Consider the following 18,802-nt stretch of genomic DNA (forward strand, 5'->3'; position numbering starts at 1 on the left):
ACCACCACTGGATTGCATGCGAGAAATGTTACAGGGAGAAGAATGAAGTGGCATTGCTGTACCCAGTTATGCTTCAGTGCTTCAGAATTTCTGTTACCAAATTTGACTTTTAACAATCATATGGGCCGGGCGCGGTGGCTCAAGCCTGTAATCCCAGCACTTTGGGAGGCCGAGACGGGCGGATCACGAGGTCAGGAGATTGAGACCATCCTGGCTACCAAGGTGAAACCCCGTCTCTACTAAAAAATACAAAAAACTAGCCAGGCGAGGTGGCGGGCGTCTGTATCCCAGCTACTAGGGAGGCTGAGGCAGGAGAATGGCGTAAACCCGGGAGGCGGAGCTTGCAGTGAGCTGAGATCTGGCCACTGCACTCCAGCCTGGGCGACAAAGCAAGACTCCATCTCAAAAAAAAAAAAAAAAAAATGAAATTTTCATAAATTCCACATAAAACTAATTATGGATTTTATCAAATTTTTATAAATTTTGTTTCAGGAAGAGATTACTTAAGTTTCTCCTAGGAATGGTAATTTACCTGGGAGACCAAATTGTAGTGCAGCAAATTAATTTGACCAATACAGGTTGAGCATCCCTAATCCAAAATTTTGAAACATTTTCAAAAGAAATGCTCATTGGAACATTTCAGATTTTAGAATTTTGGACTGGGGATGCTCAGCTGGTATTCTGCAAATATGCCAAACTCCCGAATAATCTGAAATCCGAACACTTCTGGTTCCAAGTATTTCAGATGAGGGTTACTCAACCTGTAGTATAATCACATTATACTAATTTGAAGGAGTAGAAAATAATGATCTTAAATTTTTATTAAAATGTGATGGAAAAAAATTAAATGTGTCAAAATTCTTAGAAGACCTTATCTAACCTACGTGAAAGTTCTGATTATTCGACAAAACTGAAACTTGTTTTAAGACACAGATAATGTCTGATTTCCCAAATCAGTGGTTTGTGCTCCTTTCTCTACCTTGATATGCAAATGGTGTGTTCACACAGGTGACATGACAGGCTGTAGGTGACATGCAGTTCCCAGTGGTAGACTGCGTTTAACTCAGTTTCTCTTCCTAGAAAGCATGCCCAAACACAAATGAGCGAGAATGATGTTGCAGTAGGAATAACCTTGAATCTTATGTTTTTAATAGTTACCAAAAAATACTTCTTCAAAATGGTCATTTAACCTTTATAGTCAAAATATCTTGGGGTATGTTCTTGAGATTTGCAGATCCACTATACAGTGGTTAATTCTCAGCTTCTTGTGTATGATGATGGAAGTGGTGAAGGCAAGGAAAGGGGAAAGTAATGGGAGCAGGAGACAATGAGACAAAGGAAACATTAGCTCCAGCAGAAATGCCAATGTTTTGCTATTTTACATAAAATGTAGGGACTTTGTAACCATATAGGTCCATTTAACCATCTGCCATTTTTTCCTACAGTTGTCATATTTATTGCAACTACATGCAACTACAAACCTTGCAAGACAATGTCTGTTATTATTTTTGCTTTGAGAAATTAAGAGCAAGTCTTTGCTATTGTGAATAGTGCTGCGATAAACATATGTGTGCGTGTATCTTTATAGTAGAATGATTTATAATCCTTAGGATGTATACCCAGTAATGGGATTGCTGGGTCAAACAGTATTTCTAGATCCCTGAGGAATTGCCACACTATCTTCCACAGTGGTTGAACTAATTTACACTCCTACCAACAGTGTAAAAGCGTTCCTATTTCTCCACATCCTCTCCAGCATCTGTTGTTTCCTGACTTTTAATGATCGCCATTCTAACTGGCATACACCATGGAATACTATGTAGCCATAAAAAAGAATGAGTTCATGTCCTTTGCAGGGACATAGATAAAGGTGGAAACCATCACTCAGCAAACGAACACAGGAACAGAAAACCAAACACTGCATTTTCTTACTCATAAGTGGGAGTTGAACAATGAGAACATTTGGACACAGGGAGGGGAACATCATACACTCGGGCCTGTGGAGGGATGGGGAGCAAGGGGAGGGAGAGCATTAGGACACATACCTAATGCACATGGGGGCTCAAAACCTAGGTGATGGGTTGATGAGTGTAGCAAACCACCATGGCACATGTGTACCTATGTAACCGGCATGTGCTGCACATGTATCCAGAACTTAAAAATTCTTTATATGCACTCAGATATTTACGTTTATAATGTTCTTCATTCCTTCCTAAAGATGTACGTTTCCCTCTAGTGTCATCTCCTGATAGCCTGAATAACTCCCTTTAGCACAGGTCTGCTGGCAATGAATTTTTAGTTTTTTATAATCTGAAATGTCTTCATTTCACCTTCCTTCTTGAAGGGTATTTTCACTGCATATTCTGGGTTGAACAAGTTTGTTTTCTCAGCACTCAAAGGATGTCATATCACTGTCTTCTGGTTACTGTGGTTTTCTGATGAGAGGTTCGTGGTTATTAAAATCATCCTTTCCCTGTATATCATGTGTAATTTTTCTCTGCTTTCAGGATTTTCTCTTTAGGTTTCAGCAACGTGACTATGACATCTGTAGGCATTTTGTGTATGTGTGTAGTTAGCCGTTTCGGGCTTGCTAAACTTCTTTAATCTGAAAATGTATTTCTTTCACTACATTTTGGAAGTTTTCAGCCATTGTTTTTTCAAATATATTTTTCTGCTCCATTTACTGTCTCCTGTCCCTCTAGAACTCCAAGTACCAGAACTTAGACCTCTGATATTAGCCCACAAGTCTCTGTTCCCTTTTTTAAGTCTTTTTTTCTCTTTCCTTCAGATTGGATAATATTCACTTATTTATTTCATTTATTTATTTTATTTCATTTATTTTCAAATTCACAAATTCTTTCCTGCATCATTTCTCCATTCTTCTGTTAAGCACATCCAGCAGCATGTTTAAAAATTTCAGATCTGTTTGTTCTATAATTTCTGTTTTGTTCTTTTAGTAGTTTCTCTGTTGACATTTTCTGTTTTGTTCATTGCAGGTATATTTTCCTTTATGTAGTTGAACACAGTTAAATAGCTACTTTAAAGTCTAATAATTCCAACATATGGGTTATCTTGGAGATTGCAGCATTGATTGTCTTCTCTTTGAGAGTGGGTCACATTTGTACATGTTAATAATTCCAACGTATGGGTTATCTTGGAGATTGCAGCATTGATTGTCTTCTCTTTGAGAGTGGGTCACATTTGTACATGTTATGTTGTAGAGAGTCTGCATCTTGCTGTATTCATTCAGAGAGTGTAAATATTTTTCTTCTAGCAGGTAGTTAACTTGGTTAACTTAGCTTGGTTGAAGTGGAGTAAGTATTGAATGTTTATGTTAGGAATGACCTGTTCGCTGTATTTTAAATTTGGATCATTTAGGTACCTTTCGGTCTCTTATATGGTACAAGTGTTTTTTAAAAAAAATCACTCAAATGAGAATCAGAATGTTTGGGTTCCAGTCTCTGCCTTAATAGTTGACTACCTAATTATTGTTATATTACAATTAACAATCATTATGTTATAATTAGCCAAGTATTGTTATTATGATTCATTAATTGTTATAATAAACGAGTTGTATCTCTTTGGCCTGTGGAATGAGAGGCCTGGTCATCCTTAAAGGTCCTTTTCCTATTTGTGTCCTATACTCCTTTAATTGCTTAATATAAGTATCTTGAAGTCTGAGTTAATTATTTAATTTCATAGGATTCAAAATGTTGATTTCATATATTATGTAGCAGAAAGAATATCCCGGTATTAGAAAATGTGGTCATGTATTATTGATATTTTTTCTTTTAATCCCAGATTGCCTTAAAAATACTTTGCCCCTACTTTGCTTTATGCCTCAATGTTTCCTGGGCACAGGTTATTTCATTCAAAAAACAATAACTGAAAAGAATTTTATTTTTAACCTAATATTATATTTTAAATATTTGTTTGTCTCTTAGGAAAAAGTGCTGCAAAGGATATAAATTTGTTCTTGGACAATGCATCCCAGAAGGTATGTAATATAAAAAAGATTGTGTCACTTTATTCACAACTAATCACTCAAAGTCTATCAACTTTAGATGTTGAAGGAATATAGGTGCTATCTGTGTCTGATTATCTGTGCCATCTGTGCATACTTTTTGGCATTAAATTTTTTTTGGCATTAAATTTTTCTGATGCCAATTTTGTTATATGTAACGTCCAGTGTCCGATCATTACATGATGTGTTTGCACACATTGAGTCATTCTTATATAGCATTTCAGGTTTTATGATTCATGGGCTATAATCCCCCAATTAGCATTTTATACACAGTTAGAACTAGCCCTCCTCCCTTGACCTCTCCACCTGCTTTCTTTACCTGCCTTTCACCTGCTAAACTTTAAGTCCCTTTACATGCCCATCAGCAAACACGACCTGAGTGTTCAACCCAGCACTCAGATACAGATACAAAGTAAGGCAGGGACCCAGCTCTCAAGTTGCACGCATTCAAGTTGAGAAGCCAGGATTGGGAGCAGATAGAATCAGATAGACCTGGATTTTAATCATGCTTCTATGTCCTACTAATAGCTGTGACCTTGGGCAAGTTCAAGTTACTTTCTAAGCCTTGGTTCTTACAGGGTAGTATTAGTATGTGGGTCAAATGATGGTTTTAAGAATTTTGCCACATGTCAAGCACTTGGAACACAGGCTGGTTCTTATTACATGCTTGATAAATGGTGGCTGCTGTTATTGCTGCTATTGTCATTGTTAGTAATAACTGCAATGTGTGCAATAGAGACATGCAAAGCAGGAAGTGTTCAGAGGGGACACATTCACAGAGGCCCAGGGCAGTCAAAGAGGGTCTTGGAAACGAGGGGAGAAGTGAGACCATGTTATCAAGGAAGACTGCCCAGGACTTAAACAAGTAGAAAGTAGAGGACTGCAGTGGGTTCCAGGCAGAGCCCTGACACAGAAAGCACTAAAGACTTTGTTTGAAGGGCATGGGGTTAAGCTTGTTCAGGGCTGGGGTGAGATGGGTGGGGAATGTGAAATAGTTTTCTTCACCTTTGTCCAAGAAGCCAGATCTCTGTAGAAGATCGAGAGCCCAGCCAAGCTAATTCTGTTGCATTATCTCATAGAGCACCATTTTTGATCATTTAGAAGCAGGTGAATCCCTCCCATTTATTGCTGTTTTCAGTGGAAGGATGAGACAGTTCCTTGAATCATAGCTGCGACCTTTGAGGAAGCTGCCGTAGGAAGGCTGGCTGGGAGCCGCTCCACGTGTGATGGCTGATGTGGTCTTGGGTTTCTCTAAGCTGAATTTCTCTCTGCCAGTCGATTCTGTTGGTTATAGCATGATGGGTAAACCCACAAAAGTCACAATAATTGCATTTCTTTCTATATCAGCTTTTCTCAATCACCAGCTGTGTCCTTTATGTTGCAGTTTGGCAGACTGCAAAGAAAATTAAGTTTTAGGCCCTTTGGTTCAAGCTATTATCTAAAGACCTTGCCCAACCTAATTAAAAACACATTGCGTGGATACCACATACTTAGAGTTTCTTTCAGTGTTAGTGGTTTCAAACATCTAGGTCTTAAAACTCGTCTCCCTCATCCTAAAGGAACTACAGCGCCTATGATTAACATAACCCAGAACTGAATATTTTCAGGAAAAGTGGTCACACATGCTGAAAGTTGTTTTGTCATTTTTGCTAGAACACTTTTCATAGCAGATTTGTTTTAATCTGTGGGAAAAAGTCAGTGATTGTTTCTTTTACTAAAGATATCTTTAGTCATAATTGTTTCTATCCCCAGAGAATGCAAAGTACAAATGCAGGATTTCAGAAAATATTGTATATTAAGGTTCTCCAGAGAAATAGAACCAATTTTGATTTTGATTTTCTATGTATGGAGAGAGAGGGAGAGACTGAGACTGAGGGAGAGATTGAGACTTTTTTAAAGGGATTGGCTCATGAGATTGTGGAGATGCAAGTCCAAAGTCTTCAGTGTAGGCTGGCAGGCAAGAGATCCAGGGAGGAGTTGCAGTTGGAGTCTGCTGGCCAGAAGTCCCCCTTAGATTGGCGGGGTGTGGGAGGGGAGGTCATGTTTTTTTCTATTAAGACCTTCACCTGATTGGATGAGGCCCACACACATTATGGAGGGTCATCTGATTTACTCAAAAGTCTACTGATTTCAATGTTAATCTCATCTAAAAATATCTTCACAGAAACACCTAGAATAACGTTTGACCTAATATTTGGATACTTTGGCCTAGCCAAGATGACACATAAAATTATCGCAAATCTACCCCTTGTCAACTTGGCACCCATACGCCTCTCCTTAAACCATACCTAATCTCCAGATACAGGCAATAACAAAGTTGTATGTTCATCTGACATGCTACAACTATCCCACATGAAACACACTAACCCTTTCCCCAGAAGAGGGTATGAAGTCCTGTGGCACTGAACTTTTCCAGCATCTCCTTGATATGCTTTAATGTAAATACTGTGATGTAAAGTTAACAGTATTTAAATACTGTGATATAAAGTCACTACATCTTATGACATATGATAAGAGGATAAAAGAAAGAAGAAAACAAAGATTGGCATGCAGATGCACACGCACAAACACAAACATGGAAATAATCCATGGAAAGATACGAAATACTCATTACAATTTACAGTGCTTTTTTTCTGTAACTTGTCACATGGTCATAGCTGATATATGTAACCTGCCACCTTCTACTACCCAACCCATATTCCCTTTGCCCTCAGCAAGCACCTTGCCTGATCGTGGTTCTTTCTCTACCTGGTAAGGTGATCCACACCTTCATTCCTGAAGGATCTGAGACGTTAGCCCTGCCTGAATTGAGTTGTCTTCTGTTGACTTTTTAATCACAGGGTGTGACAATTACTAAGGGACCACCTAAGGTGTTTCTGGTGTTCCAGAAAATTTTTCTTCCCTCTGTTGTGGAGTAACAGTACAATTTCCCCTTGGTAGCCAGGATCAGTCACCCCAGCTGGCACAATAACTCCCTTTTTTGCCTGTTGATGCAGAGGCATGAGGAGACCAAAGTGGCCAGGTGGCACCTTAATTTTCAGTTCAATGGAATCATTTTTGCCTCTGTTGCTGGAAGCATTCCTCCCTTTGAAACTAAGCCCTCTAGGCCAATATAACATAAAGTTACAGGAACAGGAAGCAAAAATTTTGCTAGTGGATCAGTAGGGGTAACAATGAGTGGTGCCACTCCCATTTCCACCCTTGATTCTGGGACCTGTAAATCCTGGTTATGGGACAAACCATACCATATGTTGGATACTGATTCAGAGCATATATATCCTCCTGGTGAACCTTGCTCCAGACTAAATAGCTGGGTACCATGGCCTAGCCAAGTTGACCTGTAGCATTAACCATAACAGATGGCAAAAAGAAACTAGAATGTCTAAAGAAATATGTTAACTCATGAGTGGAAGCTATAGTTTTTAAGCGTTGCTGTCTCATATTTGTTGCTCTAAGTCAGGAAGCCAATGGAGAATATTCTCCACTAAAATGAGGGAGTAAACTGGAAGAGAGAAAGATGTGGATATATGGTTTGGCTGTGTCCCCACCCAAATCTCACATCGAATTGTAATAATCCACACGTGTCAATGGCAGGGCCAGGTGGAGATAATTGAATCATGGGGCAGTTTCCCCCATACTGTTCTCATGGTAGTGAATAAGTCTCACAAGATCTGATGGTTTTATAAATGAGTTCCCATGCGCAAGCTCTCTCTTGTCTGCCACCATGTAAGACATGACTTTGCTCATTTGCCTTCTTCCATGATTGTAAGGCCTCTCCAGCCACGTGGATCTGTGAGTCAGTTAAACCTCTTTCCTTCGTAAATTATCCAGTCTCAGGTATGTCTTTATTAGCAGTGTGAGAACAGACTAATACATGTGGGATCCAGGAAACAGGAATCCAACACAAGAGAGAGGGAGGTGATGGGCATCCATAGGTTTGTGGTGAATGCACATTCCTGGACGCAGCTACAGGCTGGGTGCGGTACTGGTAATCCCAGCACTTTGGGAGGCTGAGAGAAGAGGATTACCTGAGGAGTTCAAGACCAAGAGTAGTAGCTGCCATGCAGCAGACCTACAGAGTCCTAATTAGAGCAAGTTGAGATTAATTTGAAAAAATGTCTATAAGAAGAGATTTGCAAAATTGAGGGGATCTCTGGTGATGAATTAGTGATCAATTTGTAGAGAACTGAACATGTAGATTGAAGTTGTCCAGAAACAGACCCTTGGCCACTTATTTAACAGAAAGCAATTAATATAAAGAACTGCTAACTAGTAATTGAGAACCAAAAATGCAAAAGGAAAACTAAGTATCACTGAGGTAACAACTGCAGGAAGCAGCTACCGCCTCTAGGATAGGGAAACAAAGAGAAGATATTGACCCAGTGAAAACTTAGAAGTTGGGAGGACCCAGAACTGTGAGGAAGAGGTGCTGACTAGCAAGCCCTATTTCTCAGAACCTAGAGGAAGTTACTAGTGGATCTGGGACCCAGACCTTGGAGGCGGGGCTACCAGATGGCTGGCTGGTGCTGATGTCTCTGAAATGGGATACAGTGAGGCTGATTTTTGCAAGTGTTAGAAAAAATTCAAGCTGGATTTTGCTGCCACTGTATTCTTTTTGGTAGACACAGGATCTCACTATGTTGCCCAGGCTGGTCTTGAACTCCTGGCCTCAAGTCAGCCTCTCACCTCAACCTCCGGAGGTGGCACATGCCACCATGCCCGGCTTGCAGCTGCTATTGAAACAATCTGCTAGTGGGATGGAAGAGAAAGGCTGATATTAGGCTTTCATAAATAGGAATCTCAGGAAGCAAAACAGAAAAAGGCAGATATCCCTTCTTCCTCTTCCAGCCTCCCTGTTTCTGTCTGTGTCTCTATGTGTGTCACTGCCAGAAACTAAGAGGTTGGCAGCTGACAAAGGAATGTGGACTCCAGAGCCCAAGTCACAAAGTAGCCCATAGAAGAAGAAGGTGGGTGTTTGAAGCTAAGAGAGAAAGTTCAGTAACTGGCACCCCAAAAATATACAAGATAATTCTTTTAATTCCAGAGAAGATAAAAAGATCTTCAAGAAGGTACAAGTAATTCAAGCATACTTCCAGGTTCAGCAAAGAATAGCTTTTATGTCGTCATTATGGTACAAATACTAAAGATTATCACATTAAAATTTCATCATAACTATATTGGCCAGATGGAGGGAATAGAAAGTTACGGGTATGACTGCAGGGGACAGGAGGCCATAAAAAAATTCCGTGCATCTCCTCTGTTACTGGAAGTCATTAGAGAGGATTTAAAATAAAAATAAAGAAGCAATGCAGTCCACTATTTAGAGATGCAGAAGTGAGTGTAGAAAGAATCAGCTGGAAGAGTTGGAAGTGGTTCCTCAGGGAAGCAGGAATGGTAGGAGAGACAGGGAACTGCCTTGTTAGGCACCATGATCAACTCAAACACTTTGACAGCCTCTCTGCCTCCTCCTTCCCCTTGCCAGCTGCTGCGGAATGGTGGCAATAGCCAACAGGGAAGCTCACAGCCAGTTATGCCAGGATCATGCTCTCCAACATAAAGAGCACAGAACCTTGGCTGCCTAGAGGTGATGCCAAGTGGAGGAAATGTGTAGCTAGAGACAGTCTGCAGGGTTGGTCAGAACACCATGCAGGCAAAGCAGGCCTGAAATCACAATCATGGGAAGGAGTATTTTACAAGGGCAGCTTTCCAGGTCATTGTGAGAATGGCACAATACTTGTCACACAAACCTTCCCTGCATCAGGAGCTGACGGCCCACCCGTTCACCTTCATATGTGGTGGGGCAAAGCCAGACTCACTTGGTGTCCAAGGATAGTTTATCTGTCAGCACCTGGAGGAGATAGTGCAAAGGATTAATGAGGTGCTGGCTCTCGCCTGGGAGTCAGTGTTGTGCCTGAGCTACTGCATTAGAGCCAAAGTCCCTTCAGAGGCTCATTACATATCAGTTCCTGGGAACTGAGAGGAGCAGATGCCCTAATTCTTTATGAGTAGCAGTGTATCCACCTCAGTTTGCACAGGCTGAGGGCTGGAAAGAGACCTCTAACCATTCGAACTCACCCAATCCCTTCTCAGCATGAGAGATCAACCCGCCAGGACGCACACTTATACAGTATACACACATAAGCATCGGCTCTCTTATAAGTCATGCACATTTCTATTACACAGTGATATAGTTTGGCTGTGTCCCCACCCAAATCTCATCTTGAATTGTAGCTCCCATAATTCCCACGTGTCATGGGAAGGACCTGGTGGGATGTAATTGAATCATGGGGGCGGGTCTTTCCCATGGTGTTCTCATGTTAGTGAATAAGTCTCACGAGATCTGATGGGGAGCTCCCCTGCACACATTTCCTTGCCTGCTGCCACGTAAGAAGCGACTTTGCTCCTCATTTACCTTCAGCTATGATTGTGATGCCTCCCCAGCTATGTGGAACTGTGAGCCAATTAAACCTCTTTCCTTTGTAAATTACCGAGTCTCAGGTATTAGCAGCATGAGTCCAGACATGTATACACAAAGTCCCCTTCCTACCTCTCTGAGCCTGCCTGACTTCCAGCCCTTCCTCCCATATGATGACGCCAGCGCCTGTCACCCCAGCTGGCCTTTGTTTAGTGTTCTGCTGGGTGGAGTCCCCTGCCTCTACAGCAGTTGATGAACAAGACAAAACAGCACCCCACCCCCGAGGGAATCCGCAGAGCTGATCTGGCCCTCTTAAGAGTCTTTTCTCTCTGGATAGTGACAAAGACTAAAGGATGATGAGGCGACCTAGGGGGAAAATCATGAGTGATGTGATGCCATGTATGTTACCCATTGCAGTACTCTTAGAAGGTGCCCCACAGCCCGAAAGAGTTCCTGTCCCTCTAAGTGTATCTGTCCACACTTCACACGTGCTCTTGAGCAGAGCCCAGCCCAGAAAGTCCTTTCCAGGCCAGGGCCAGGTTACCCCGCCTCCTCCTGTGGTTGACGTGAGCTCTCACTTTGCTTTTTCAGATTACGACGTTTGTGCCGAGGCTCCCTGTGAACAGCAATGCACAGACAACTTTGGCCGAGTGCTGTGTACTTGTTATCCGGGATACCGATATGACCGGGAGAGACACCGGAAGCGGGAGAAGCCATACTGTCTGGGTGTGTTGGGAATGTGCTTTGTTTCCAGCTTCTGAACATGTGCCTTGTTCAGATGGTTCTGTCCTTGGTTGGACCCTTCAGTTCTCGTACTTGTTGGATGAAGTTGTGTTTGATATTATCCTAGGGATAGCTTATCACTGCCCTTCATCACAATTACTAAAACCAACTAAGCCCCAGGAATTCTTCCGGGATCTGGTACCAGTGAGGTCCTAATTGGCGGTGAGACATAAGAGCAGGAGAAGGGGAACACGCCCAAATATAAACTGGAATAATGTAAAACAGAGTATAAGTGGTCAGAAACGTAAAAACGCAGACAGAACAAAACAAGAATAAACATTCTCTTAGAAGATGATTGGGGATAAAAGGAAGTAGCCATATGGCAGACAGGTTGGGAGGAAGTCGGAGAGAGCCGAAGCCAGCCACCTGGGCTGCAGCTGAGCAGAGCCTGCGCCATCCACGGCACCAGCCTGTTTACTGTCGCCCTCACGAACTGGCTGTCCCAGCCGTGCATTCCTTGAGGTTCTAAGGCAGCTTTATGGCTCCTTTTCCTCTGGAACTATGTGTCTGAAAGTGTGGTCAGTTCATAGCTAACCTGAGAAACATCTGGGGTCCTCGTTTAGGAAGAAAAAAATCCTGGCCTTTTCTCCACACCTAGTGAATCACAACTCTGAGAGTGGGTCCACACATGCATATTTACACCAATGCCTCTAATGATTCATAGGCATGATGAGATTTAAGAATCAGCTGGAGGATGAACTGCAGAGACTGCAGAGACTACATGGGAAATAAACCAGCTGTCATGAGCATCCCTCTTTCTCTAGCCTAGCAGGGGCTCTAGGGAGCACCATTTCTGAGAAGTTCCAACTGTAGGTCCTCTGGTTTCTCCCTGTCAGCATGTGGGAATGGTGCCCCACAATGCCAGAGAATGGGATTGTGACTCCCAAGTGAATGGAGCAGGGATCTCTGGCCTCTCCTGCAGAGAAAGGCACAGGCCATTCCATGAGGCTCAGGTCCCAGGCACAAGGCTCTTTCTTCAGTTTATAGCAGCTCCTGAAGCCTATTCTTTATGTATTTATTTTTGAGACAGGGTCTCACTCTTGCCCAGGCTGGAGTGCAGTGGTATGATCTTGGCTCACTGCAGCCTCGATCTCCCATGCTCCTGCAATTCTCCCACCTGTGCCTCCTGAGTAGCTGGGGCTATAGGCATGCACAACTACACCCAGCTAATTTTGTTCCTATTTTATAGAAATGGGATTTTACTTTGCTGCCCAGACTGGTCTGGAACTCCTGGACTCAGCCCCCTGTCTTGGCCCCTCAAAGCACTGGAATTACAGGCATGAGCCACCACACCCAGCCCCTGTTCTTTTTGCTTGGGGGCTTGGGTACCAGCAGAACTTGCCTTCTACTAAGAGTTCTATTTCTATTTCTGATATCAGCTTAATCTCCTCTCTCTGGGCAGTACAGGCAGCATCACATGTAGGTTTAGGACACCTGGGGAAAGGCAGCGAGCCTGAGGAATTGCAGAGGAGGATGCAGCTGCAACATCCAGTCCACAGATGACCTAGTCGGTACTGCCAGGGGAGCGTCCAGATGACCACCCTCCCCTCAGCATATACAGGGACTGGGTCACTGGCAGCTTGTGCAGGGAGTGGCTGGGAAGTTGTTGCCATCCTCAAGTTCAGCGCTGACCTCTGTCTGCCCAGCACATGTGCACAGTCTGGGGCTGCATGCCACGGTTCCCACCCACTGCTACCCAGTGTCTTCAACCAGTGAACAGAAATGAAGTTGGGCCTCCCACTGTCCTCGTGGTGGGAAACGTTTTTGTTTCCACCATGCAGCAGGGGAACAAGTCCATGATGTGCGTAGTTAACATGGGCTCTTCGTGGGGACTTGTTTGGTGGTCCCATGGCTCATTTCCACAGCCCATGAGGGGTCTGTCTGAGTTCCTGATGAGGCAGACATTTTCTGGGGAAGACTCTTTCCATTAGACCCATTATGACTATTTTCTTTTATTAGAAGTATCTTTTCCCAGGTGCCATCATGGCTTTTAACTGGGAAGGGACCATTCCTAAGTGACCTGTGGGTCACCATCATGCTGTTTGGAACCTACACCATAAAGGGAAACTTAAAAATCCTCAGCACAGTAGGGCACTCACAAAAAAATCATCTCTGTAATGTTTTCTTCTCTAAGTGAGTGTTGCCACTGGTGATCTCATTTTCATTTCTAGGTAGCCCTATGAAGTGTTTAGGGCAGGCTTCATTGTCATTGTTCTGTAAGTGAGATCTGAAGGCTAGCAGTCTAAGCCACATGTCTTGGGAGTGGCAGAGCCACAGCCAGGAACCCCATCACTAATCAGCCTGTAACAATGGCCACTTGGCCAAAAGTGCTGTTTTTACGGATGGCCTACATTTCTAGCTCCCTGCTTTATTCCAGGCTTCTCTGATCAACGTCGGCCCAAGTGTCCTTTGTTGTTATTAACAGAGAGGCCAAGCCCAATGTCACCTGTTGTATTAGAAGTGAATTCTCAGAAACTGAGTATTCTCTACATTTGGTTCAAACCAGATATTGATGAGTGTGCCAGCAGCAATGGGACGCTGTGTGCCCACATCTGCATCAATACCTTGGGCAGCTACCGCTGCGAGTGCCGGGAAGGCTACATCCAGGAAGATGATGGGAAGACGTGTACCAAAGGAGACAAATATCCCAATGACACTGGTAAGTAAGGCAAGTCTAAATATCTCCCTAATTACATGTTTTTGTATATTATATAGATATGATATAGAATTGCATATATAAATATCATTTTATGCTATATAATTTTATATACAATGTATGCCACATTATGTTTAATATCTAAAGTTTCCAAGTGCCTATATAAAATTATACACAATTATTTATTGTATGAGTTTGTTCTCACACTGCTGATAAAGACATACCCAAAACTGGGTAATGTATAAAGAAAAAGAGGTTTAATAGACTCACAGTTCCATATGGCTTGGAAGGCCTCACAATCATGGTGGAAGGCAAAGGAGGAGCCAAGGCGCACCTTACATGGCAGCAGGCAAGAGAGCATGTGCAGGAGAACTTCCCTTTGTATTAATAAACCATCAGATCTCTGAGACTTATTCACGATCATGAGAGCAGCATGGGAAAGACCTGCCCCCATGATTCAACTACCTCCTACCAGGTCCCTCCTGCGACACATGGGGATTATGGGAGCTATAATTCAAGATGAGATTTGGGTGGGGACACAGCTAAACCATATCATGCAGTTTATATATATATATGTAGTTATATGTAATATATGTAACGTATTTTTTATATATTTACTTAAGAGCCCAATCAGGTACCTCAAAGGACAAGTGGACAGGAAGGGGCACATATACCAATGGTAAATGGGACCTAGGGAACAGAATGTAAGTTCAAACTTCTAAAGAGAAAGAATAAGAGTGGTGCCCATTAGCTCAAGGGTTGTAAGCTAGTGTGTACTGGAGGAAGCTCTCCACCAAGCTGAAGTGATGTGCTCTTGGAGAAATCAGTAAGGCTTAGATATGTGTTTAGACAAACTAAGATGAGCAGAGAAGAGGCCAGAAACGCTGTGTTTTCCCAAAGAAAATGGGCTGAAATATAAATATGAAATATCTCCATGTAAGGTAACAATCTGTATCCATGCTACTCAAAATATGGTCTATGGACAGGCAAGATTCATAATTGGATAAAAACAAAAATTGAGAGTGTTTAGAAATTTTTATATCAATCTGACAGAGGAATTTTGTTTAAATCCAAAAATTTATGCTTGCATTTTACATCTTATTTTTGTAGTGGTTCATCTTTGTGTTTCACAGAAGTATCAGTCCACAGGCAGCTGGAAAATTTCTAAAAGCTGGGCCTTTAGCACAGAGCTGAGAAGCTGATTTACATTCTGTCAGCGACATTCAACTGAGATGTCTGGTCACTCAAGCATATGATCATCCTGAAGGTTGGGTTATTTCCTTATTTGAGTTCAGAGGAAAAAAGAAAGAAGAACGAGGCAGAGATGAAAAGGGGAGGGATGGGGAAAGAGGAAAGAGAGAAGAAGAAAGAGAAAGGAGAAAGAGAGCCCCTAAACTAATATCAATGCTTCAGGCAAAGCCTTGATCATCAAAATACCACTACATGCATATGTGAAGCAACTCTGGTCCTTCTGCCAAGGTGTCAGTGCCAGCCTAGCCACGAAAATGTAGGATTTTAGCCTAAATGTCAAGGGCCTGTCTAGTCAGGGTGAACTTTGAAGCAAAACGGACTCCATTGACGATGGCTGGCAGAACCAGTTCCCAGGGGAGAAAGCCCTCAGCCACTTAGAGGGCTTGAGGCTGGTGCCACACAGTCACCAGCTCCTGTATCCACTACTTGTAGCCCAGGAAGCTGCTGTCCTCTTCCCTAAGCCTAGGGCTTAGCTCTTCTCTACTTCCCTCAGGAAGGGAAGGTGGCTGGAGCTCTATTGGCTAGGTCTGGACCTTCCTTGGGAGTTCCTAGAACAAATCACACCCAAAATTAAGAAACCTACGAACACATCACAAGTGATGGTATCCTGAAAAACAGTTTAGAAAATATCAACTTAGCATCAAAGATCTGAGCTCTGGGGCCATGATAAGCCATCTGGTCAACTTTCAGGCAAGGATGTTGATTATCAGCAGATGAAGCAGCCAGAGTTCAGAGAGAAGTGATTTTCTGTAGACTGCATGGCATCTGATGAATGGAAGTAGGATAGTACCTTCCATTCTGCCATATTGAGAGAGTTACAGGTGACTTAATGAGGGATGGCCTGTTTAATCAAGAGCATTCTGCTGGTTGTATCATTGAGCCTTACTGTAACACAAAACGCATTGCAAAAGATGACACTTGGCTGGGGACAGTGGCTCAGGCCTATAATCCCAGCACTTTGGGAGGCTGAGGCAGGCGGAACACTGGAGGTCAGGAGTTCAAGACCAGCCTGGCCAACATGGTGAAACCCCATCTCTACTAAAAATACAAAAAATTAGCTGGGCGTGGTGGCACCTGTAATCCTAGCTACTCAGAAAGCTAAGGCAGGAGAATCCCTTGAACCTGGGAGGCGGAGGTTGCAGTGAGCCAAGATCACACCAATGCACTTGGCCTAGACAACAAGAGCAAAACTCTGTCTCAAAAAAAAAAAAAAAAAAAACGATTACACTTGTCTGGGAATCCTCTCCTCTTTCTTTTCCATCAACATCCTTCCCCAAATATAGCAATTGCAAACAGTCTTTAAAAGGGAAACCTGATATGACTCCACTAAGGATGCTCCCCAGCAGGACCCTTCTAAAAGAATCGCTCAGGATTTTCAGTAATTTGTCTCCACTGAATTTATCAACTATGCACAAAGGACTAGCATTTGATTTTATATTTTAGTCAAACAAAATTCAAACACCAGTAACCAGGAATATTTGAGGGTAGAAACTCAAGGGTAGAGAGAAGGGTAGAGGCAAGCAATTCATACACGTCATTAAAATTATGAGAAAGGACAGACCATTGTATGCTCTGAACATTAAAGTCATAATTCGAGAGATTGGACTGCTGGGAAGGTGGGGGCTGGCTTTGATGGTTCTGGCAGGAAAAAAAAAAAAAAAGCCTCCACTCTTCAGCAGTGTGGCCTAGCAAGGGCCAGTGGTGGTGGGGAAGGGGATCATTTCTTTAATGGTCGTGATACAGTGGAAAGTTCCTAGGCTTGGGAGTTTGAAGTAATACAGAACCAAAGTTGGTTCAGTATTAACTGAGCAATAATGAGCAGGTCTCTGGGCCTCAGTTTCCTTATCTGTAAATGAGAAGGTTAAACTATATGAGCTTTGAAGACCTTTTCACCCTTTCAAATATTTTTCAAAATTTGGTGTGATTTAGCATAAGTGATGCAAGCCCTGTGATTCCATGTGCAGGCCTCATTTTTTTATTTAATTTTATTTATTTGTTTATTTATTTATTTATTTATTTATTTGAGACAGAGTCTCCCTCTGTTGCTCAGGCTGGAGTGCAGTGGCTCAATCTCTGCTAACTGCAACCTCTGCCTCCCAGATTCAAGCGATTCTCATCCCTCAGCCTCCCAAGTAGCTGGGATTACAGACGTGCGCCACCACGCCTGGCTAATTTTTGTATTTGTAGTAGAGACGGGGTTTCACCATCTTGGCCAGGCTGATCTCAAACTCCCGATCTCAGGCAATCCGCCTGCCTCGACCTCCCAATGTGCTGGAATTACAGGCGTGAGCCACAGCACCTGGTCCAGGCCTACATTTCTTAGTTCTCTAAGTACTGAGATTTAGAAACATGCCCAGCCTCAACAACTTCTAAGCAGAGGACTTTCCTCAAAATATCTGAAAGATGAATTATTAAACATCCAAGCGTTCAGTTCAGCAATAAGAAATGTCAGAGGCCTAAAGAGCCCCACATTCCAGAACATCAGAAGCCAGGAAGCGTTTTCATCTGTTTTGGACTAATTAGTAAGCTCACTATTTCATTATGGTCGTTTTTTGTGAATTGAGAGTGATTATTGAGTATAACCACATGTGATCTGAAATCATCTCTTCCTCCTCGGTTTTCCTTTTTAACTTTGCATTATCTAATGCCTGTATTGTTACAATCGGAGGAATTTGAAATCAAACACAACCTCAGCTGGTTGTTAAGAATCCAGGGGGAGAGAAGGGAGGCTGGCCTCAGGACTGCCTCTGAGGCTTGAGAGGTTGCAATCCACTGGCTCTGGGCTCTCTGAGACAAGCCGTCTGGCTAATGGACATTCAGTCACTTTGATTTTCTCTTTGAAAATATGTAGCCGGAGCCAGTTTAGTCACCCCAGGGAGTCTGTAGCCTCAATAGGGAGACAAATTAAGGAAATGTTGGCTCCATAGTAATTAGCTTGCCAGTCTTTATTTTTCAACTTTTGTTTATTTTCTGATAACGTGACCATGACCCCTGGTATCACTTATTACAGGGCAGTGTCAGATGGCCAGGTGTTTCATATTACTTTCAAGCTCCACTAATCCATAGATCAGCGGTTCTCAACCTTGCAATTACCTGGGGAGCTTTTTTAAAAAATGCTGATACTGTTGCCTTGCAGTCCCCAGATGGGTGGTGTGCAGCAGAATTCATATTTTAAAAGCCCCCCAGGTGATTGTAATGTGCCTCCGGGGTTGAGCATTACAGCCAGAGCACAAATCTGCACAATCAACTTTTAAACACAAACATGCTTTGTTCATTTCTGGCACTGCCCATATAAAATATTTCGGGAACACTGTTTGGTTTTTCTAAGATATCTAAGGCGTTACAATTTCTAATGCATAGGATAGACGTCCTGGTCAACTTCAGGAAAAATTAGAGCTTCTTGCCCCCATGTGGCTAATCAATAATATTGCACCTTTAAAATCTGAACAAGTTGAAGAAAAAGTGTTAAGCGATACCACCCCAGGCTTTTCCCAGAGGTGTGACCACAGCATTAGTTGAGAGGATTGAAAACATGCAGCGATAGCTACCCCAATTTCTAAATAAACTGTTAATGTAGCATATGTGAGATAATTTATAGCTCCATGTTGACATTGTAGACAAATTGCAAGGTGGATGTGAACCCCAAATCAGAGTAGGTTTTATGTTCCAGGTC

At 42.6% G+C, this 18,802-nt stretch overlaps 1 protein-coding gene across 3 annotated transcripts in view; it reads left to right on the forward strand.

Moving 5' to 3' along the window:
* The window catches only part of CCBE1 (collagen and calcium binding EGF domains 1), a 288,086-nt gene that overhangs the window by 216,513 nt on the left and 52,771 nt on the right, over positions 1 to 18,802 (forward strand). For all 3 annotated transcript variants that reach the window (XM_050767932.1, XM_050767934.1, XM_050767935.1), the window contains 3 exons: positions 3,945 to 3,997; positions 11,031 to 11,165; positions 13,729 to 13,881. In XM_050767932.1, coding sequence (XP_050623889.1) covers positions 3,945 to 3,997; positions 11,031 to 11,165; positions 13,729 to 13,881 — 341 coding nt within the window. The remainder of the gene's footprint in view (positions 1 to 3,944; positions 3,998 to 11,030; positions 11,166 to 13,728; positions 13,882 to 18,802) is intronic.

The sequence above is a fragment of the Macaca thibetana genome, chromosome 18, assembly GCF_024542745.1.
Source record: "Macaca thibetana thibetana isolate TM-01 chromosome 18, ASM2454274v1, whole genome shotgun sequence".
NCBI lineage: Eukaryota > Metazoa > Chordata > Mammalia > Primates > Cercopithecidae > Macaca > Macaca thibetana.